The sequence below is a fragment of the Topomyia yanbarensis genome, chromosome 3 (assembly GCF_030247195.1).
Source record: "Topomyia yanbarensis strain Yona2022 chromosome 3, ASM3024719v1, whole genome shotgun sequence".
Taxonomy (NCBI): domain Eukaryota; kingdom Metazoa; phylum Arthropoda; class Insecta; order Diptera; family Culicidae; genus Topomyia; species Topomyia yanbarensis.
In genome coordinates this window covers 334580524-334604390 of record NC_080672.1, presented here as the reverse complement: position 1 = coordinate 334604390, position 23867 = coordinate 334580524, and the positions used below count along the sequence as shown (strand labels likewise).

Sequence of the window (23867 nt, the reverse complement as noted above, 5' to 3'; positions counted from 1 at the left end):
TACTTTCTTCAGATCTTCTTAAATAAGTTTAATCGAATTCGATCACCTACTACAAATGAAATGACCTGATAACCAAGAAGGTTTGGTTCAATATGTAACATTCGATGTTGATTGGTTGTGATTAAACCATACGTAAGAAATATGTTTGATTTATTATTACTATAAATGTACTAAGAAAATAAATATTTTACATTAAGTAGTATAGTCCTACGCCTACAGCTCGTGCAACCCCATAGGGCTGCCCCTTGTAGTTTTTTGAATGATCTTTGGTTAGCTAGATCCGCAAATCTAAGTAATGCCGCATCTATTTTATTATGTGTTACATCATTTGGCCACCACGGTACCGCCTGTTTATATATGGCTGTGTGACAGCACTATTCAAGCCTTAACTCCGGAACAGGAATTCTGATCGACAAAAAACTCAATAGCAGCTTATGCGAGCGTTGTATTGAATTTCGTTCGTTAACTAGTTTTGAGCAATATGGTGCAGCCATCTCTGAGAAAAGTGAGTGAGATTAGAAAATACATACACAAATACAGACATTTGCCTATCTCGACGAACTAAGTCGAATGGTATATGAGACGCGGCCCTCCGGGCCGCGGTGAAAGTGCTAGCTTTCAGACTGATTATGCTTTAAATTGAGAAAGGCACGCCTGCTTGGAGCCAGTATTTTTGTTACCAAAGTGTAAACTGAATAAGTTTGAATGACGATTTTTTAAGTGCGATATTGGGGCAAAAATAACGTGTAACGGACAAAAACTAGCAGATGTCATGTTTTGTGTCACAATAAAAAGTCTAACGAAAAACTCTGAATTGTTCTACGCGGCTGTTAATTACGCAGCAGGAGAAAATGTAAACATATAGAATTCTGAAACGGACACCAGTTCGATTGTCGTTAGACCCTTGTCAATATATGAGCTGCGTGATGGATAGCCAACCTTGAGGTGTGGTTAATAACAGCCATATGTATCTGCCATCGGTGTTTGCGCTAACCCCGCGAGGAACGCAGGGTCGAAAAAGCGCAGGCCAATGACGGTGCCACTAAAAGGTTAATCATTGAGATGTCGGAACGAAGCCCCGCTCTCATCGGCACACATCACATTTGTGATTGAAATCTCGATGTAAATCATCACTTGTTGATTGATTTCCGCAATTTGCTGCTATCGTCCAGTGCCAATCGAATTGGAAACTTTTGTCCGCGAATTGTCCCTTCAACGAATCCCAATTGAGTTGTCTAAAGAACCGAACAGAATGTCCCCTTTTGGGTAGGTCCTATCAGTACCGCTGAATCACCGCTCAGTTTTTTTGTATAGATACAGGTAGGTACATTGAACGATGCATTTAGTTTTTCGTTCGTTGTGAAACACTGCGGTCACCACGCGGCCACCGTTCATGGCTCTCTCCTATTGAAGACAACCCGCCACCATCGCAACGGTAGTGCCCATTAAAGCCGGTACAACTCTGCGGTTTATCTTTGCAACACCCGCAGAACAGATGAACTACGTTCAATTTCCCACACATAACATACTTCCTGCCTAGGTTAGGAATCGGTTTTTCCTCGCTCCAAACAACCAAAGAAAAGGCCTCCCTCGAACTGGTGGAATGTGTGAGAACCGGTTGACAGTTATTGCTGCAGCAGCAAGCGAACCATGCAAAGACGAACAGATGATGATGGTGCTTGTCATCGTGCAATTACCAAATAAGTACTGATCATCCGATAAAAACCAATTCGACGTATGTTTCGCGGAAAACAATCCGTGTGACGGTTGCTGATTTTGGATGATTTGTTTGTGGTTTTGGATTCAGGAATTGAACCAGGAACAGGCCCGTAGCCAGGATTTTGTTTCGGGAGGGGCTTAAAAAAATTTGCATAAAGCTTTTAATTCTGACAATTTGATATAGTCACTAGAAACTAAATTAAATTTTGAAAAGTTCATAATGAAATCAATTCCAAATCAAAGACAATCCTAAAAATATGTTCATTGTCACAAGAAAGGTTATAGTACTTACTCTCGTTACAACAAAGTATATTCTAGAGTTCACAGTATTTATGCGCTAACCGAATATGACAATGCTTGACGGTGCTGGAAAACACTAGGTGTTCCAAGCTACACCTTTAAAAGGCGTAGAAGATGCTAAACCGAAATGAGTAGAAAAATATCCATAAAATGTTCGAACGATGAGAATGTCGAAATTCGTACAAAATCTTCTGATTTAGCAAGCGATTTGTAGATGCGCAGAGACGGTTCAACTTCTATTTTCTTTGTCTGGTGTTCTGCGAGTATTACCAGTTCCAAGGCATCATGCTAACACAATTTTTTGATATATTCTATTTAAATGAAACTATTTTCAAGACTAGCCTTGGTCGGGTAGATTAGAACCCCAGTTAGGAAGGATTTTTGGTAATCAATAGGATCAAAATATAAATTTAAATGATTAAATCAACTGAAGGAAACTGCCCACAATTTAATTGATTAAAGAAAATTGTCTACAAATCGAATGAAAACACTGATTACTAATATCTTCTAATTTTCCTTCAAATCGCCAGTCGCCGTGCATGTGTCGTTCACCGTGCAGTTTCAAAATCACGAAATTTAAAGAACTAGCTCCCTAAATCCATCGGAGAGATCCAGATCCCAAATCCTTTCGTTTCATCGTTTTATTGAAACATTCCAACTAAAGTTGAATCAAAATTTTAAATACACCGTAAGTTGATCATATAACGTGCACTGGTGCCAAACAAATGTCCTCAACTAGTTATTCTCGTTTTGTTGGTAATAGTTTTATATTATTTCTAAATTGTGACGTATTTAGATAGGTATTTTTACGGTGACTATGAGGGCGGTTTTCATTTTGATAAAAAAACAGGATTTGAAGTCACGTCAAATCCACCTAAACGCACGGTAACTGGGGACTTGACGGTACGTGAAATTTGTTAAATGTATTACCAAAAGAACTAGAAGGTCTACCTTCTGATGTCGCAAAAAGCAGAAGCAAAAAAAAATCGCTACGCTATAGCAGGCTACAGGCACCAGTGAATCAAGCTAGCTATTGTTCTATATCAGTGCACATACAAATTGTATCGTTGCCCCCGGCTGCGGAGTAAAATGAGTTTGCCAAATGAAGCAAAAGTGCCTGTGCTACGGGATAACACGAACAGTTAAGGAAGTGGAACAATTAGTTAAAGTGAAAATGGAGCTTAATCTCGCTGAAGTTACCTACATTCAGCTACATCACGTAAAAACTGTGTTTTGATCACGTTTAGAAGCTTAGCACAGGCCGAAAACTTTATTGCAAAGAACAACATGCAACACGAGGTCGAATTTAATAACACCAGAATCAAGATCCCCGTGCATATGGAAAACGACATGGTGGACGTGCGTATCCATGATTTGGCCCCGCGCCCGAAGGAGGATTTCATCAAACAAATCATGTCGCAATATGGAGAAGTAGAATCTATTACGAATGACACCTGGAGAAATTTTTTCTCCGGCATTCCCAATGGCGTTCGTATTGTGAGAATGCGAGTGACTAAACCAATACCTTCTTACATGACTATCGAATGCAAATCACCGAAGGATGGCGTGACCTATAAGCAAACAACGCTAATTACATATCCCGGGCAGACCCCAACATGCCAATTCTGTAACTATACAGCCTACTACGGAAAAACATGCGCCGAAGCAACTAGTCAAAACTCATCTACTACAGCCAACTCTAACAAGCAGCCACCGATACCTTCAGATAAACCTAAAACAACGATCCAATTACCCAATAATGCAGGTACAACGACCACGACAACCGCTCCCAAACCAACAACTAGCATCGCCAATAAAGAAGCAAATACCGATGAAGACGGATATACAACAGCGACCCATAAGAACAAGAAACAAATAAGAACCTCTGATCGTGAACAGGAAGAAAGCAGTACCGATGACGACATGGACGGGAACGATAACGCGAGAGAAGGCAGACTGAATGACCACCAAGCGGCCTCACCGCCAAGGAAAAAGATCTCAACACGCAGCAGCAAACTGCGTCAACAAGATCTGGCAGACCGACATTCTTAGAATTTTTTTATTTTTACTTATTGTAAAAAAAATTAAAAGACCCACGGATCAGTTGTGCTAACGCATTGAGCCGTTTCAAATAAAATTTTAGATTGAAAAAAAAAGAAATATTATAAATATGAACAAGCTCAATAATTTCAGCATCTCTTTATTCCGACATATGGACGGGTATACATCGCACTTACTTCACCTCTGTCGAAGAGTAACGTAGGTGTAAGGCCAACTTTCTTTGATGATTTTTGTTGTTCTGTAGTTGAGTGCCCAGAAAATATAGAACAGCTGCTCTTGGGTTGATTTCAATTTATTTATTATTTTTTCTCTCCTTTTCTTCGTGATCTCTGCTCATCTCTCTCATTTTATTCCATAACGAACACAAATAAAACGAAAACATGAAATCGAAACATTAATCCCAATTTATTGACTGTAGACTCAACTAGTTACAACATTTTAGTCGCTCTCCGTGATAGGCTACTGATGTTTGTTCACTGTATCGTCACGTCGTTTTTAGACTTACATGGACATTAATTGGAAACCATCGAAAGAGACAGAAATGCTGCTGCTTACAACATTAAGTTTATTATGATTGATTGACTATTATGTGGTTTAGCATCTATTGACATCCGTTGAAAAGTAAGGATAAAATCACAACAGATAGTCCTACCGCTACTATGTACGTTTCTGTATGTGAACAACATTAGTAATATACGACGGTATACAATTCTTGGGTTGATGAACACCTCAGAAAAACCGCTGTTTTACCACTTTTTGGCTTGTTTATTTTTTGGCATTTTTCTTGCTTATTGTTCGATTGTTTAAAATATCACTACTTTGCGGACTAATAATGTTTAAATACGGACCGCATTCTCCGCATAAAATGAAATTGAGTGTCAACAGAAATACTATTGCATTAAAATGACGCGAAAACAAAAACTGTCTTCTCGACTATATTGTCATCAACTAACGGAAATGTTTTTGTCTAGCACGCTTGAGTGAGATGCCTGATGTTTCTACTAAGCGTACAGTGCACTAACCTATTACAGAAATTCAATCTGCTTATGCTTTAACTAACTTTATTCTGGCTAATATATAACATAATATCTGAGTTTTGTTAGACACAACCACTAGCGATAAAGTTCTCATTTTGGGACAGTTTTTGAGCTCACTTTTCTATAAAACTTCTGCAATTTTATTATATATTTCGTTTATTTTATTCGGTTCAATGCATTAGCTGAATGAAGCCTTGTGCCTTCAATATATTTCCATGATGTGAACAATGAAAGTGATAAAACGTAAATGGTTGTCCTACAGATCTCGTGCGAACAACTAGCGATTGCATGTGGAGAACTATTTACTAGGCTGAGAAATATTTTTCCTAACCAACAGTGTCGCGGTGGTGTTCATTTCTATCTCGTACACTTCCTTATCATCATAGTGGTTACTGCCATGTCCATGTTCGCGAATTTCCGACGGGTCACGAGTGTCGACTTCCTCAATGATGGTGCCGACCGTTGATTTTGAGATACTAGACGCAGTTTTTGCCGTCAATATTATCCGAACAGCAGCCAAAATTTGGCAAATGTTTGTTTTTCAGGAAATGGTTTTGGAGACTATGTATATGCAAAGATATAATGTGTAAAATAATACTATCGCATTCAGTTTTTACGTGCAGGGTCAGGTTGGAGGAAATATGTCTGTTCACCTAGATTTTCACCACAAAAACACCATTTAATATACTTCCTAGATGTGTCCTTTATAATGAATACCATTTTTTCCAAATGTGACAGGAATCTTTTAATAGCCACGGTGCAAGTAAGTGGTATCAGATCTTGTAGCCGAGCATTGATTTTCTCATCGTCCATATATATGAGGATCAACCACATGTTACAAGTTGTTATGCAAAATGACTGGTTTCGCCTGGGCTAATTTGTTAAATGGCATCAGCACTGAACGCCTGACATGGTTAAACTCGTTAAAGGCGATGTTCGTAAGCATAACCTCCATAATCACCTTCAGCAAATATTTCACATCATTAATGTTGCTCCAGCCAAATACGGAGGCTATTGACTTCAGGTCTTTTCGCATAAGATCGATCTTATGCGAAAAGACCTGAAGTCAATAGCCTCCGTATTTGGCTGGAGCACTACTTCTTGCTTCTGCGACTCAATCATTCGACAGATCCCCACAGCAAGAATTAAAGTAACAGTTTCGTTTGTCTTCCGACGAGTCACACAATATGAAGGGAACTGTTTTATCACACTCAGCATACTGAGTAGATATCCTGACCGCTGTCTTCGGTGGTTCGAAATAGCAATCTTCCTCACAATTCTCGCATTAATTTGTTGAAACCAAACAAGATACAATTTTTTTACGAGTCACCGAAAAACATGTTGTTTCTTAAATTTATTTTTGAAAATTTTCGGGGGGGGGCTTTAGCCCCCTAGCCCCCCCTCTGGCTACGTGCCTGACCAGGAAACCGCGAACAGAAAGATGTGATTTTAGCAATTGAATATTAGAACGTCTCTGTGTAATTTCCAGTATAAACATACTAGTATTCAGTTCGATATTTACTACCAATAATCTGTCAGTTCTTAAGATGGAAATTTGGTCCTATGTCCCGTCGGTTGGCTTTTTACTTTTCCGAAGTGATAAATTAATCTGTACAATAAATCAATTCCGCAGTGTGTTATTAATGTTGAGCATCTTCGAAACGGTTTGGCCTGGTTGGTCAAATGCCAGCCAATCTGTGCGGTTGAGAAATATTTACGAATGTATAGAAGCGTCTTTAAAACAGGTTTCTGCTAAGTATCTCAGTTTGTGTATATCTGCTTAATCTCAGAATCCTGTTCTCGAATGGAAAGTTCAAATTTGCTATACATTTTTTTAGTTGCCACCCAGGTCGTATTTCTAGAAGCAAGAATAAATTTTCACGTTCAAATCTATTTACATTCACTTGGGTAGAATGCACAAGAGCAAAAGTTCACCAAATAAACAGATGGGTGTGAAATATTTCTTCCCTCGTTCGAAAGTGCAACAAAAACAACAGACGGGCTGAACAAAGTAGCGAAAATAAAAATTGCCTTGTCAAAAATAGAGACTAGTATACATTCGGTTAATCTTGCAGTTGTTCGGTGGTCGTTCCGCTCGGCAAATCTGTTTGACGAACCGTTTCTGCATCTTCAACGAAAGTGAAATCTATATGTAATCGAATCTGCAGTGGAAATAGTGTCCATCTGATCCGATCGTGAAGAAGTCTTGGTTTGCTGCTCTCATCCAAACATGACAAAGAATGAAAGTATCGGTGGAATTCCTCAAGTCAGGCGGCGCTGGGTGTCGTCCGAGGCACTTATATTTAGCAGACGCCGGTCGCCGCCGTCCGTTCGACCGATCGCTCGCGCTAACCTGCTGTGATTTGTGTTAAGGCGAGGGCGTCAAACACGTATGGTTTCAGGAAACGGTTCAAGGTCGACAGACCGGCGGACTATGTTCAGTACAGAGTTTGAACCATCTCGAAAGTGAAAAGGGTGTGTAGTATATGCCGGTAGCTACATAGTAGGTACCCCGACTACTGAGTGGGCAAGCGTGCTTCATTGAACAGAGCGCAAATCGCCACGGTCGATGGACGCCGCAGCAGAACAGAATCAACATCGTCCGTCGGCTGCCATTCATAACTCGGACGTTTCAAGTTCAAAGAATGTGGTGGGGGATAGTACGTAAGACTTGCAACAGGTTATGGTGCGATTAATCATTGCCGGTGGATGCGCTCTTGCGTGTTATGTTTAAGACATTAGTTTTCTTTGCTATAGGAATGAGGTCTGCCTCCAGGGGGTAAACATTGTAAATCATTGTACAAGAACGGAACATTGACCAGTCATATTCGACTGAAATTTTAGTAGAGTAAGGATCCGGTTTTGTCAGTTCAAAGGTGCATTTTATGCTGATAACATCAGAACAGGTTGCTTCCTTTTTAAGAAAATGGATGGACAACAGTAGATGAGTTATTTTGTGGTGATGTCGACGGTCAAACTGATGTTGAATAGTGGCACCATTCATAACGTCAATTCTAATAAACGAAATGTATAGAATTTGTTTAAGCTTTCAAGATTTTTTCGAGGCTCGGAGAGCCGAGTATTATATACGAATCGACTCAGCTTACTAATTTTTTTAAAGACCAGAAAAGATGTTCAAAAACACCCTGAACAGGAAAAAATGTACAAAAACCCACTCCGTGAGCTGGTTTGGGTAGTCACCGCAACCCGCTAAAACAATTCCTCCCCGACACTATCTCACGGCCTATCTTCAGGGAGAGGTTTTTCTAATCTACAGTACACTCTTCAATTCAACTACTTCGTATTTAGTTCCTTCAGTTGGATTACAGCACACCTGCTCGAAACACTACCAGTTGTCGTCCATCCACACAACGTGGCAATTTCTGTATGGCAGTAGGGAAGCTAGCTGTGGGTCGAGAATTAATTCTCGACCCACAGCTAGCTTCCCTACGAGGACAATCTGGGCGGTAAACTCCAGATTGTCTAATTTATTGAGATTTTCGGCTTCCTTATGCCATTCAGCCCCACAGCTTTTTGAGCTCATTGGGAGCCAATTTAGCGCCGCAACTCGTTTAGGCGCTTTGACTCCCTTCTCGTGCCATTTAGCACCACTTCCTCGTTAATCTACCGACTTGTTCACGAACTACTCGTTCTAGTCCCCGAAGATGGACCTAGCCTACTCCGTCAGAGAATTACCCGTCGAGAGAAGTTCTTTCAAAACCGATGCAACCAACCAGATGCCGAGGTCAGTTCGGCCGATACCGGTGGATCAAGGCGTTCGGTTCGCTGGCGTCCTGACGACCCGCGACTAGTGGAGTCTCGTTGCGGTCTACTCAGTCTAGTCCCCGACGTTGAATCTAGCTTACGTCGACGGAGAGTTCCCCAGCGAAAGAAGTTCTCCCGGTACCAATTCTTCGTTGCGTTTCGCTTTATTTCTCTCAGTAGGGGTAGGGTGCTGTAGTCGGTTCGGCGATTCTGGGTGGAGCTTGGGGTCCTATTCGCTGGCGCCCCGGCGATCCATATCCGGTGCTTTGGCGCAGTCTACTCGACTAATTTCGGCGGATCTTGCCTACTCTGGCGAAGAGTTTCCCGGCGATGATTGCTCTCCCGAAACTGTTGCTCGCTGTTCGTCACGCCATTTCCGCTGGAAGGCGGTCATGATCTGCGTCACCACTCTGTTGACCGCTTTCCACGCGTTTACGTCGATTGTCATTCTGTAGACGACATATCTCGGGTTGATGTTCGGTTCTATCGTTTCAAGCTTCTCCCTGCGTGTCTCTCCGAACCTCGGATATTCGAAGACCACATGCTCCGGTGTCTCCTCGACGTTATCACACTCCGGACATAAAGGGACGTTGCGTGCCCAGTATCCCGATTTTATCCATCTTCCTCACGTTTCTGGTGTTTCTCCTATTGTAGCACTCGATATCTTCGCCAGAGTGATGTAGATGGGGATCATCCCGGCAATAACGCATACTGCCTTCGACGATATTATTCTGTACGCACTCGCGACTCGTACGTCCATCAGCCGGAACGTTCTGTTCAGCATTTCACGGTTTCCTTTGTCTTCAGCACCGCACTTCACGCAAAAACTCCATGTCGCAGTATCGATGACACTTCACTAGATAGCCGACGTCTCGTGCTGCTTCTCGGGTCGCCGACGGTTGACATGATCCTCGCTATTACGTTCGTTGCCTTCACCGACTTTTCGCACGCGTAGTCTACGTGATTGTTGAAACTCAACCGGTCGCTGATTATCACTCACAATTGCTTTAGTGCACGCTTCGATGCAATCACATCGTACATCCCGTCCCAAAGAGTTGGACAGGGAATGGAGCTCTAAGGGACGCCCGCTGTGACTTACATTGACTTCTGCCCTTCGCTCGTCTCGTACATCAGCACTCTGCTCTGGAAATAGCTCCTCAGGATCTGGCATAGATAGTCGGGAACCCTAATTGTGTGCAGCGATGGATTTCTAGCCGGCGCTGTTAAATACATTTTGTTACTATGTTTTAATTGCCGCAAGGTTCTACTGTATCGATTTTGTTGGCTATTTTCGGCAAATGTAAGACTAAGAGAAACGAAAGCAAAGAAATTGATAAACGGATAGGTATGCTAGAGCGAATCAGTTATAAACTTAGAATGGAAAACTAGAACTAGGCAGGCTCATATGGACATGTTCGAAAGAAAATGTGAAGAATCCTTTGCCTTCTGCTAAGTAGGAGTTGGGCGTTGCACCCAAGTCCACAGCATGGTTGTTGATAGAACATAACTTATCATTATGTTTTACCGCCGACGCCTGCAAAAAATTCGTTCTTCGGGAAGAGACCCTCAACGATTATCCTCAGCATAGCTGGGTTTATTTCGGTTGGCGCCGACGAGCCCTTCGTTTTCACCATTACGACTCGGTACGCGTCTATCTAAGGATTAGCATCAACTTCTCGGCATAGCTTTTTGGGGCAATTTGCCAAGCTTGGTCTCCCGTTTTAAAGCGGCCCTAGCTTCTCGAAACGCTGCCTTACACTCTTCTCTATCTGGTGCCGATACTGCTCTCTGAGCCGCTTTCTGGCTTTGAGACAAGCTGGATTTCGTCTACTGCGTAGTTCCAGCTTTCGCGGCACAAGCAGTAACAATCCTTTTTGTTACATCAGCCACATCCACGTTCTCGGTCCCGCTGTCCGACTGAAGTGCTTCTACGAAGAAATCTTTGTTGAAGACTTTCGTCTTCCACTGTCGCTCGCCGGTCATCCTTCTCCGTGCTCTGCAACAGGGTTCCGTTGGCTGATAAGGTAGCGAATCGCCTGGTGTTCACTATATGTATACGTTTCGCATACTCTCCAATCCATGTTTGCCGTCAATGAAGGACTGCAGAATGTGACGACGACAATAGACTCCCTCCCGTCACTCCGAAATGTGCTAATGGAACCGTCTTTGCACAATCGCACGTCTAACTTCGCGAGAGTTTCCTGCAAGATACACCCTCTTGTGTAGGTTACTCTACTGCCCCACTCCACAGCCCAGGCGTTGATCACCACCAATGACTATGACGGCTTCCGACCGATCAACTGCTCGGTTAACTGCTTCAGCATTAGGCTGAATTGCTTCACTGTTCACCTGTGAGGAGCGTAACAACTCCACACGAAGACGGCGTTGATTTTGATGATCACGAAGCCCTCGCATGAGCGTTCTACCACCTCTTGAATGGTGTGGTGAATCTGCCCATAACTTGTATCACAGTCGCTTCCGATCTATCCCGCGACTTTATACGGCTCTGCAATCAAAGCTAACATCACACATCGTTTCTATCAAGGATTGATTCAGATTTATCTGGGTCATCTCCATTATCGTTGGCCTGCAGCTGTCCTCTTGTAGGCAGAGCATTTGAAGTCTGATGGTCATTACCGTCCGCTGGAGTGCAAAGAAAGCACTTCGGCCTCTGCGTGCAGTCTCTCGTCTCTCCGAATTTCCAGCACAATTCGGATCTATTCGGGCCTTTGCAAGCCACTGCCAAATGTCCAAATACTTGAAGCATTTCACCGCTTGTTTATTCTGTCTTGAGGCGGCTCCTAATGGCCATCTCGACCATCCAACCGTAACTTTGCCTACCTACAGTGACTTGTCAGCAGCGGTTACCGGTGAACAAACTATCCCTGTCTGAGTTTCTGTGTATCCCTTTTTCAATCGGATCGTCATTTGCACCTCGTCCAGGTTGCATTGCTACTTCAATGCACCTCTCAGCTCGTCTTCCGTCGTGATCAGGGCCTTGCACACATTCACCGTCTGTTGGCTCAAGGCTTTAACTTCTGCTTCTTCACCCAGTGATTTGGAAGTGGTCTCCTGCATAGTCGAGCTGTTAATCGTTGAATCCTCTTTCTACTCAAAGAGCATTTAACCTTTTTGGGTACTCCTAGTTCTTACCACGATTTTCTCCAAATCCATTAGCTCCGGATCCTATTTGACACTCTTGAGGAGCGCTACATACGTCATTGCGTCATTTGCTTTGACTAGCACGGCTTCTCCCTTTAATGGCTTAAGGCGAGCCGAAGGCTTTTCTTTCCTTTTCTGCTTCACTTTTCTCTCCTCCTCCCGCTTTAGCTGTTTATTGTGTTTCTCCTTCCTCACGCGTCTGCCTGATGGACCCGCCTGGTCTTCCTTCTCCTGGCGAGGCTCTTGTCCTCTTTGAAGTCATGGCGTGTTCTCCACTCCATCCAGCATCTTCGTTCCCTATTTAGGGGGGACTAGGAAGATCGTAGCCTTAGCCGACGCCAATATTGCTGTGTCATACTCCTTCACGGCAGACACTAGCGGATTCTGAAAACCATCTACTTAATATCCTTATCGACATTGTTTCTCGTGTCCACAAACTTGTGAAGCTCCTCCATCAAGTACTTCGCTATCACTACTTTTGGCTCAGCCGCTCTGCTCTGGCCGTTGCTGCCATTGTTACACCTGCTGCTGTGACTGTTTCTGTTGCTACTCCTCCTTCTGCTTTACTGAATAACTGCTGCTGCTGCTGTTGGTGGTGACCTAATCAAATCACCTCTGGCGAACGGATTTGCCGCGTGGGTTTCTTTCTTTCCCTCAATTTTCTAGAGTTCCAACTCGGGGCCGTTATCTCCACCTTTTGTACGTAGTCGCCTCTTGTTATTTCATGGTAATCTATGCAAACAGGGAGGTCATGCTAGGGTTCATACTATCCTTCGTGGGGAGTAGTGTCCAGAGCCGGATCGGCGTAAAAACGGGAATGCACCAACCGAACCTAGTACCACCAACTAAATGGAGACGAGTTTTGATCGTACTCGGAGATCTGCCAGGGTCGTCGTTACTGACGTCGATCCTGATATGCCGGTTGGCACTCCAGTTGAACTAGGGTGCTTTTATTGCTAAGATCTTAGATTACTGAAATCTTAAGATCGGCATAGACTCGCTTCGTCGGAGCTGCTTTCGGAGTTATGGCTTTTTTGGAGGTTTAGCAGATTCAAACCCAACCATATCTTAGCAAGCCTCCCCAACTCGCCGTTGGTGGGGGATGTCTTTAATTCCCTAGACTCTTGTCCTTCCAGTCGCTGCTTCCCCCTGTGTGTGTGTTTTCGGAGAATAGAAAAAACTTTCAAAAAGGCCCTAAGAATGCAAGACTACTATTACTACTTATTACTTAGTTCCATTAATAGGGTTACATCACCGCTTCTCGCTACACTACCAGACGGGCAATTTCTACATGGCAGTCAGAAAGCTAGTTATGGGTCGAGACTTAGTGATCTTCCTCTACGAAGACAATCTAGGCGGCAAACTTCAGATTGTCTAATTTACCGACTAATAATTCAATTTTTGGTCTTTTTACTTAAGTGCCAATACCTTATTTAGGACTGGTGGTATCCAACGGGGAAAAACGATCGGAAAGGGTGAGTGAAGGTAAGCAATCATGTGAAAAAAGTCCCCCCAGAGGCGAGATTCGAACTCGCAACCTTTGAGACTCCGGCCCAATGCACTAACCCTTATGCTATCCCTGGGTATGGTGACATCTTAGAAAGAACATATGATTATCCCACTGGCGACGGTGATCGTACCCTGCCTGCAAAGCGAGAATCACACACAACAGCAGCTGATCACCCCAACACATTTGATCTATTTAATTTCCCGCTAGATACCAAGGCCCGGATTTTTATTATCGTCTGATGTCTATCGTACTTCGGTGGGTGAAACAGCTAATGAAAACTGTCGATTTCTGGTCCCTTGCCCAGTGAACAGAGGTATGACGGGAGCGAACCCGCCTCTGGGGGGAATTTTTTTCACATGATTGCTTAGCTTCACTCACTATTTCCGATCGTTTCTCCCCGTTGGATACAACCGGTCCTAATTTACCGAGCCCGTTGGCTCCCTTGTGCCATTCAGCACCACGACTTGGCTCCCTTGTGCCATTCAGTACCACAACTCCTTTGTCGTACCACTCAGCATTACTTACTCGTTGAGCTCCTGACTTTTTTTTTTTTTTTTTTTTTTATTTCAATTATAGAGGTTTTAACCTTAAGGTCATTCGCCTCTTCGGGTTAGAAAAATCTCTTAGGAAAAATTTCTAACCCTATGTGCGGGGTCGGGACTCGAACCCAGGTGCGCTGCGTACAAGGCAATTGATTTACCAATACGCTACGCCGACTCCCGCTCCTGACTTGTTCGCGAACTACTCGGTCGACGATGAACCTAGCCTACTGCAAAGCAGAATTCCCTGACGGGAGAATCCCAAAACCGAGCCAACCAACCAGGTGTCGAGGTCAGTTCAGCGATTCCTTTGGAGCAGGGTGTCCAGTTTGCTGGTACCCAAACGACCCACGACTGGTGCTTTCACGTCGTGGTCTACTCAGTCTAGTCCCCGGTGGCGAAGCTAGCTTACGGCGACGGAAAGTTCCCCGGAGAAGGAAGTTCTCCCGTTACCGATTCTTCCTTGTTTTTAGAACCACAACTTCTTGGCCTTTTGGCTACCTGACCGGTGCCATTTAGCACCGCAACTTCTTCAAGCCATTTGGTTTCCCTCTCGTTCCATTTCGCCCCACTTCTCCGATGAGCCATTCAGCTCCCAACTTTACTAAAATCTTGTTCGCGAACTACTCAGTTTAGCCCTCGACGATGGATCAAGCCTATTCCGACGGAGAATTCCCCGGAGAGAGAGTTACTCCTGAAACCGAGCGGAAGATTTCTCCCGATACCGATATTCGTTGTCGTGAGCTATTTAGCTTCCCGCTTTTCCCGATCTACTTGGTCTAGTCCCCGGCAGTGGACCTAGCCTACTCAACGGGCTAGCCAGTGCCCCAACGACCCACTGCTAGATATTCAACGCAGTCTACTCGGTCCAATCCCCGGCGGTGGATCTAGCCTACTCACGAGCTACCCGGTAGGGCTTCGACGATTCCGATTATGTGTGTATCTATGTGGAAAACTATCATTCGTGCTTCTCAGCACTGGATTACCCGATCTGTTCAAGTAGCATACCGTACACCTCGACAGCTTTTCTGTACATCGAATGGTGGAGAGCCGAGAGGCAGTGTACTACGAATGAAGAGTATCGAGCAGCGTTTTACCACCACAGGAACTACCGCCGTCAATGGTCAATATTAACAGATTTTCCCATTGAAATCGAAACTTTCTTTGGCGGTAAGTGCAACGCCAATCCAATCCCGACGAATATTGTACGCTACAGTATAACAAGGAACACCCCGAAATAACACCGAAGCAGCTCGAGAAGTGTAGCAATCTCTACAAGACATCACCTTTCTTGGACAATGCAGAGGTGATCAGGATAAACAACCGAGTTGGGGCTGCACCTACCACCCCATTTAAAGCTAAGTGTCGAATCATTTTGCCGAAAGATAGCGTTTAACGCACATTTTAGTTGACGATACGGTATTCAACGAGATTCGACAGCGCTTCAGAATTTGGCAACTGCGTGCAGTCATCAAACGTGTCGTCAAAAATTGTCAGCGTTATTAGATTAAGAAGACAACACGCCAGCCGCCGATCATGGCGCCACTTCCAGAGGTTCGACTTACACCACACATCCGTGGATTTAGCTACACTGGCGTAGGCTACTTCGGTCCAATTCTAGTTAAACAGAATCGCTTGCTGAAACAATGGGTTGCGCTCTTTACATGCTTCAGTATACATGCGGTCCACCTGGAGTTTGTCCACAGTCTATCGACACAGTCCTGCGTGAATGCGATTCGTCGAATCGTGAGCTGAGCAGCATTCTACTCCAACTATGGTACGGGTTTTAAGGGGTCCAGTAACCTACTATCAGAACATATACAGAACATCCATGGAAACTGCGCAGAGACGTTCACGAACGCAACCAGCCTGTACTTCATCCCATTATCAGCACCACATATAGGTGTATCCTGGAAGCAGATCCGTCAGAGCAGCTATGGCAGCAGTTACAGAACATCCCCGTCTTCCACTGACGAGGTGCTATAGACTGTTGGGCTGGACGTGGAAGCGATGGTCAAATTGCGACCGCTAACTCACCTTCCGCTAGACGACGTTGACCGAGAGGCCCTCGCACCCAACCACTTTTTGCTTTATGATGCTGGAGGTGTCTTCCCTTCAATAACAGAGTTCGCAACTGCAGCATCAACACTCCAGGACAGCTGGAAGCTCACTCAGTACTTGGTGGACCAGTATTGGAGAAGATGGGACCGTGATTATCTGCCGACGAACCAAGTGGTTTCAAACGACCAAACCTCTGAAAACAAGAGACGTATTGTATGTAGTCGATGAGAACTAACGAAATGGATGGCTAACATGATGGATCAGCAAGGAGTTAGCAGCAATAAATGGACAAGTTCGGAAAACGCTGGTGCAGGCAAGCGACGGAGTTCTCACTCGACCGACTGTAAAGCTAGCACTACTAGATGTTTGGTTAGACCAAAAGGAAGGTGCAGAAGAGGAATCTTCGGAACTACACGGGCAGGGGGATGTTAAAAACCGCTGGAACCAAACGAACAAGGACGTGAACTCCGGACGCTCCCCATTTGCGAACTATCATCGACCGAACATCAAATAAACGGCGGGAGAAAAAAGAACAAAAGTGATAACACGTGCAAGCCAACAGTAACTTCGATGATAGTTCTAGATAACCAGAACGACTGAATCGAAGAACGAGGAAATATTCGCATATCGTATATCGAATGGTAACCTTCGGGTAAAGACGTGAGTTATAATGAATTGGAGGTTAACAAACCTAAAACAGAGAAACCTTATTACAAGTCTAGATTTGTTTAACCTCTGTAATTATGAATAAATTTCAACTTAAAAGCTGAATTCCATTGGGATTGCTGGTGGATAGTCTTATTTCTTCAAAAAAACCCAACGAACCTAACACCTAAAATAGTATCTATTTCATTCCATTTTCCCCTAACTGAACACTAATCTTACTTTCATTTTTTCTTCTTTCAGATTCGCAACTACCCCCCGTTCGCCGCCACCGCTGTCTTCCACTGCTCACCGAGGATGACGCCGTCCGGGATGCTACCGTCGGCGAAACCCTTGTCCCGGCAACTTCTGTCGCTGACGGTAATAGCACTACTCCTGTTGCTACCAACCAGCTCTTCCACCTCTCCCTTCAATTGTCCACATGGTTGCGAGTGCGATGAGTCCACTGTCAAGTGTACCAGCATTTCCGGTTTACGAAATATCGACAAAAGCTTGCCCATCAAGCGATTGGTGCTGTCCGGACTGGAGTTGACTAAAATTCCCGCCCAGCTGGAGAACATTCGAAACATCACCGAACTGGATCTATCCAACAACCATCTCTCGGAGGTGAATCACTTGGGCAAACGGATACGGAAGCTAGATTTGAGTCAGAACAAGATTACGTCTGGGAAGCTGGCAAAGGTTCCGTCGTTTGTGGAGTCGCTCAATTTGACACACAACGAAATCACCTACCTGCCACTGCATTTGATGAAACTGAAGAAGCTCCGTTACATTGAGCTGGCAAATAATCCGATCAATTGTACGTGTGAGACGTTACACATCCGGAACTGGTTGACGACCAGGCACGTATGGTCCGACCAACACATCAAGTGCAGTGCCCCGCAAGAGTTCAAGGGTAGACCGTGGCTGCAGGTTAAACAGGCGGATGTTTGTCACGAAGCAGTCGGAAGGATGGGTGGGTACAACTGGGATGATTACGAGGACGAGAATGATCTGATGCTGGGCGATCAGGCAAATTTGGGTGAAGACGACGAGAAAGAAGAGGAGGAGGATGAGTTTAATAAGGAGTATTTCCCTGTCGGGGAAAAGCTGAAGGCGAAGGATCCTCCGATTGAGATCGAGAATGATGAAGATCTGGATGGGGGTTCAGGAGATGGAGCTCCTGTGGATATTGGTGTAGAAGAGAACATTGAAGCCAGGAAGGTGGTTGATGTTGGAGCATCGGAAGGATCCGGGGAAGAAAAGAATGAAACGATACCGGTTGTTCGAGTAGCTCAAATCCAGAATGCTGTTGAAGGGAGTGAGGATGCGGATGATGGAAGTGGCAGCGGAGGAGGTATTCTAATTTACGGATCACGTGGAATTGGCGAGGAAGCGCATACCTCTGAAGGCCCTGGTACTGATGACGGCTTTGAGGATGTTGATGAGGAAGTTAGTGAAGAGAAACCAATAACCCCACCGGACGGTTTGGGTATCTTTGGTAAAGGACTCGACGATGATACGACGTCATCGTCGTCGTCGACGACAACAGAGACCACTGCAGCGGTTGTTCCCATGGGAGGACGAATGGAGATGCCTAAAGATCCTTCTACCGGTACCGAAAGTACTGTTGCTGATGAAGAACTACGAGTTTCCGAACAACCAACCCGGGCTGATGCTGATAGCCAAGGAACGTATATTTTGTTGACAATCTTGGGAATTCTTCTTGTTTCTCTAATTTTACTGGTTATGTGCAAGCGTAAGCCTGATGCTAGAAACCGTCGTAATAAGAGTGATGTAGAAGCTGCCAATGGACGCGAGCTGCAAGACATGGATAAGACTTTACTGGGAAAACCGGTGGAAAAGAACGGCCACAATCCACCAGAACGAACCCCTTTGATGAATGACAAATCAGATGCTGAGAAGATTTTCAATGATAAGTCTAATAACTACGTACCGACCAAACCAGAACGAACTTCGCTAGATAAGTCAGCAATGGAATCCTTCAAACCAGTGCCTGCTGACCGAAACAAGAGCAAAGAAAGTCTCTATGAAAATATGCCTCAAAATAACAACAATAATAATACGGTCCCGCTCCAGAACGGTAACGGCACCCTGTCTCCTGTGAGCAACGGTGATCCTGCTGGAGTTCACCAACCCAAACACAATGTGCCATCACAGAACGATGAAGTGTTCCTACCGCCGAACGGCAACCCCAACTATCTCCATCCCGAACCACCCTCAAACATTGTGGAGTCGCCCAAATCCAAACGCTACAGTCCGATCTATGCACCCACATCGCCCAAATCAGACCGCTACAGTCCGGTCTACTCGCCGGAAACTGGACGCGTCAAGATCAAACTAACCGAGACACCCAAACCGAAAACTCCCATCTTAGTCACGCGAAGTCGATCGAGAGCCGGAGACTATATCACGACACCGGATCAGAAAATCTGATTCCGGCAGAAACAACAACGACGGTGCACCCTGCGGATTCGGCTGCAGCAACCTTCCTAGCGAATCGGGGACGTCACGGGTTCGGTGACGTCCGTGAGCATAACTAATCCGGACAACCAGTCTGTATTTTTAAATCGAAGCTAACATCGTCGTTATCGGGCAAGCGGAAGGCCGCCGCCGACGCGATAAGGACTAAAGAGTAAATCGAGTCAATTTTTGTGTATAGATAAAACTGTGTCTGGCAACGAGCTTACGATTATCTAACGAATCATGTGCGCTCAAAACAGTTTACTTTAGGTATAGTGATCGTCGAGTTTCAAAAAGGAAACTATTTTCGGTTCTTCAACAAATATCATTCAAAAAGAAAACCGAATAACTTTATAATCTAGTTCATTGCAATCCACAACTATCATTAAAGTGCACAAACCATTAAATACTGTAGCAAACAAATTTAAGACGGGTGACAGAACAAGTTGAATTCTAGAACGATCTAACAGAAGCTATACATGAATATTTACCGTGAAAAAAAAACAAAACAAATATTGAATTGTGATAGTTAACCGAGTGGATAAATATTTACCGAACAAATGGCACCCGTTTGGAAGTAAACAGGAGTGAGTAAACAACAGTGTAATATTATAAATTTGCAACGTTCCTCTATCGTTCAGCCAGCTCTCGTTCCATCAACCGCAACTTCTCAAGTAAATCACTGGCAAACTCAACGCCACAAGAATGTACATAATCGTTAGCCAACAACAACCACGACCATAATAATTGATCAAAACTAATGTTTAAAAACTCACACTTGAGATGAAAACGGACAGAGTGATGCCAACATAATATGTAGAGTAATGATAAATGAAAAATTCGACAGCGCGAAGTCAACCAAGTCTGTTTATAGTGCTCTAGTTATTTTTTCTTCAAATAGTGACAGACGTTATTCAATAAATTTATTCGTAAATCATATCTTAGAAGGCAAAAAAAGAAAAAGAATCAAAAACAAAATGTTAGATTTCTTTCGGAAATTTTTAGGGCGTATGATGTATAATGTAACATAGGGATGTAATTAATGGCTGCCTTATAAGGAATTTACAAGAAAATAGGAGTTAAAACATAATCGAAGCAATTTGTAAAAATATATCGCAAGGATCTAGCGTGTCCGGAAAAGTTTGCAATCAAGTTTTTTTTTCAGAAAAATAAGATGATTGTTAAGTTTTCATAATTTAACGAAGGAAAATGCTACGTATATGTATTTAAATTTTAAATAAATTATATTAGAAATTAGCAAATTCTAGGTTTGAGTTTCCAGTATCCGAAATTCATAGTATTGGGCAAGGAGCACAGACAACAGTTTACTGTGAAATAAAGGGCACTTACTTACTGAAGTAGAATAATTAATGGTCTTCAATGAAACTGCTTAATGGGGGCTTTCAACATGTTGAGAAATTTTAAAATAGTTTCAAACACAAAACCTTCAAATCAAATTTTTTGCTGATTGTTATTAAATATTGTTATTGCATATAACGTATTGTACAATGTTAATTTCAAAATCAAAATTTAAGAATCACCCCCCCCACGCCAAAAAATATTTCTAGATCCACCCCTGTACTTAGAACTCGATATGAAAATTGTAGAAAATAAGAGTGAGGTATATCAAAGACCTAACCGAAGGTTGAACTTATTATTTAAAGGTAGTTTTTACGTGCTTCTAAAAAAATTGACTAATACATTTTTAGCCCTAGGGGTAGGGTATAAATGTACCCCACGCGTTTGATCGCAATTTTCGAAGGTAAAAATGCAACCAAAAGAAATTTATAATACATAATTTTCTTCGTTTTTTAATTGCGAAAACAGCTGCATAAGAGAAAGTACGGAATTTATTGAATAAATGGTACATAAATTGGAGTGAACGAAAAAAATGAAAATATCGCTGTTATGACTTTTTTCACAAAAATTACTATAACTTTGCGAATTTTCAACCGATTTAAAAAAAAACCAAATGGTTCTAAAAATTGGAAGGTTGGTCTGGAAACGGTATGAAATGGAATTTCGATATTTTTGAAAAGTGCAATTATTTGGAAGAGTGAATGTTTAGAAATCGGCTTTTGGAAAATACCACGAAATGGGATGAAAATTGAAATGAAGTAATATTTTTTAACATTAATACATTGGTAACACGCAACGTTACTGTTACAGCAGTTACTGTGCGAAAATTATACTTGCGGACAAGTGTTTTTAAAAACTATAAAAAAATAAAAATCAGCAGAAATGACGATCTTTTTTCAACTTCAAAATTAAATTACATTAATTGAATAAATGATTAAAAACGATTTTTATAATACTAATTGTTACTTACGTAGTAAAACAACCAGTATTAAAACTGATATTGTCACGAGTCAAATTTCCACTGACAGCACGAAACCTGACGAAAAGCTAACGGCAACCGTACAGTTGGGTACAAATGTACCCCACGCCAACTTTGACACCTGATTCTATGAAGGCTATAAGCAAACTGGCTATACCACCTTTTCCTACTCCTTCTAGGAACTCTAAATTGAATTATGGTTAGGATCTCAGGTCGGTAAATGCCGAATTCTCGTCTTCACACGGCTCCAAAGAAGGCGTGGGGTACATTTGTACCCCAGTGCAACGTTCTAGGGTTAAGATTCTCGACAACTAACCCTCAAAATGGTCTGGAAAATAGTTCATTCGGCGAATCTGCCTTCTTTGCATATACATACAAATTGCCTTTCGCACCTATCAATTTCCCTTTAAATGCTGTCTTTACAATGTATCGATCCTGATTTCATTTTTGTCGTTATTAAGGTTCAAGTTACCGTTTTTAAGCATGTGTTAGAATTGAACGCTTGGTAGTGTGCGTAGGAAAATTTGTGTTCAGCTTTGCCACCGGATTATCCATATAAACCTTTTTAAAACTCTAAAAGAAGAATATCAGTCGATTTATTAGATCATCACGATTCAATTCATGCAAAATACCTGTTGGAAAAACCATCGGCTTAGCTGGATGGTGCTTTTGAAAAAGTGGCTGTGGTTTTTTCATTGCGCAGTTGTGTTGCGTACCCCCGCTCGGTGTGGTAGTGTGATGAAAAATCACAGCCACTTTTTCAAAAGCACCATCCAGCTAAGCTGATGGTTTTTCCAGCAGGTATTTTGCATGAATTGAATCCTGATGATCTAATAAATCGACTGATATTCTTCTTTTAGAGTTTTGAAAAGGTATAAATGGATAATCTGGTGGCAAAGCTGAACACAATTTTTCTTACGCATACTACCAAGCCTTGAGGTAACTTGAGCCTTAACATTTTAAAATAAGCTAAAAACCCGGTCATCAACGATTTCTTACCCTTCTCTTCAACACCAGCAAATTAATCGATGACTTCATCGTCTGGAAACATTGTGATGTTAGCGCGTTCATAAAATCGATCAGAACTGTTTCCGTTTCCCGTCAGTCACGTTCTATCTACATTTAAATTTGAAGAAAAAGGACACTGACTTCACGTGAGGGGCACCACTTTTTGTTCCGTGTCCGTGTCCGGATACAAAAATTTTAGCTAGACTAAGAAAATAAAACCGAACCGATACCGAACCATCCAAGTTAGCCGATTTTACTACGCCGTACCCGAGACACTGGGAGAATCGATTAAACATTATTGCAAGCAAAGTTGTGTTTCCACTAGAGTCCGCTAGACATTGTGTGGCGCTGTAGCTAAGACGCACATCGTTTTGTCGTTCTTCATATTATCAACTAGCGAGCAATGTATGATGCAAGATCGATACAAAGCTGTACGTAAGGTTTTCTCGCATGCAAATTTTGAATGCAATCATTATTATGGGAACTCCATGAGAAATTTAAATGTACCCCTGGATATATACTACCCATTATGCCTTTATAGTTTGGTCACCATACGCTTATGGGATAGTAAAAATAAAGCAGGAAAAAACTGTGTTGAAATGTATCAAAAAGTTAAAACTGTAAGATCGATGCTTCGAATTAGATATTAAATTTTTTTTTCTGCTAACAATCGACAAGATGAGTTATTTCAGCTTGAAATCAGACTGGCAACGTTGGTAAGGGACCATTCATAAATTACGTAACAGTTTTAGGGGGGTGGGGGTACAACAAGTTGTGACATGTTGGGACATAGGGGGGAGGGGGAGTTAGCTAGATCGTTACGTAACATGTTTTCTCCCAAGAATTTTTTTTTCTGGGAATTTGTTACGTAATAGGGGAGGGGGGGATGGAGAAATTTGTGACAATTTGGGGAGTCAATGTTGGGCAATTTTTGCATTATGTAATTTATGAATGGTCCCTAATAGGGATGTCCGATTGTGATTCGATTAATCGATTAACAGCCATGGTAATCGAATAATCTTCAATCGATTGGTAACTGTAGCATAATTGAAATAGTCGGTGTTAAGTCAGACCGGACTAAGTGACAAAATATTGATTTCGCGAAAAACGGGTTTAAAGTTTGAATTGCAGCATCCTCTACGTTATAATTGGAAATTATTTTTTGCCATAATTCTTGTTTATGGTTACATATTTCAAATCTGGCAAAAAAATTGAATGTAGCTGAAGAAATTCTTTATCCA

At 42.8% G+C, this 23867-nt stretch overlaps 1 protein-coding gene across 6 annotated transcripts in view; it reads left to right on the top strand.

The window, feature by feature from the left end:
* Positions 1-20013, top strand: part of LOC131692571 (protein windpipe) — a 189967-nt gene extending 169954 nt beyond the window's left edge. For all 6 annotated transcript variants that reach the window (XM_058979693.1, XM_058979695.1, XM_058979692.1 and 3 more), the window contains exon 3: positions 17061-20013. In XM_058979693.1, the coding sequence (XP_058835676.1) occupies positions 17115-19253 (2139 nt within the window). In that variant the 5' untranslated portion in view covers positions 17061-17114 and the 3' untranslated portion in view covers positions 19254-20013. The remainder of the gene's footprint in view (positions 1-17060) is intronic.
* The last annotated feature ends 3854 nt before the right edge of the window (positions 20014-23867 follow it).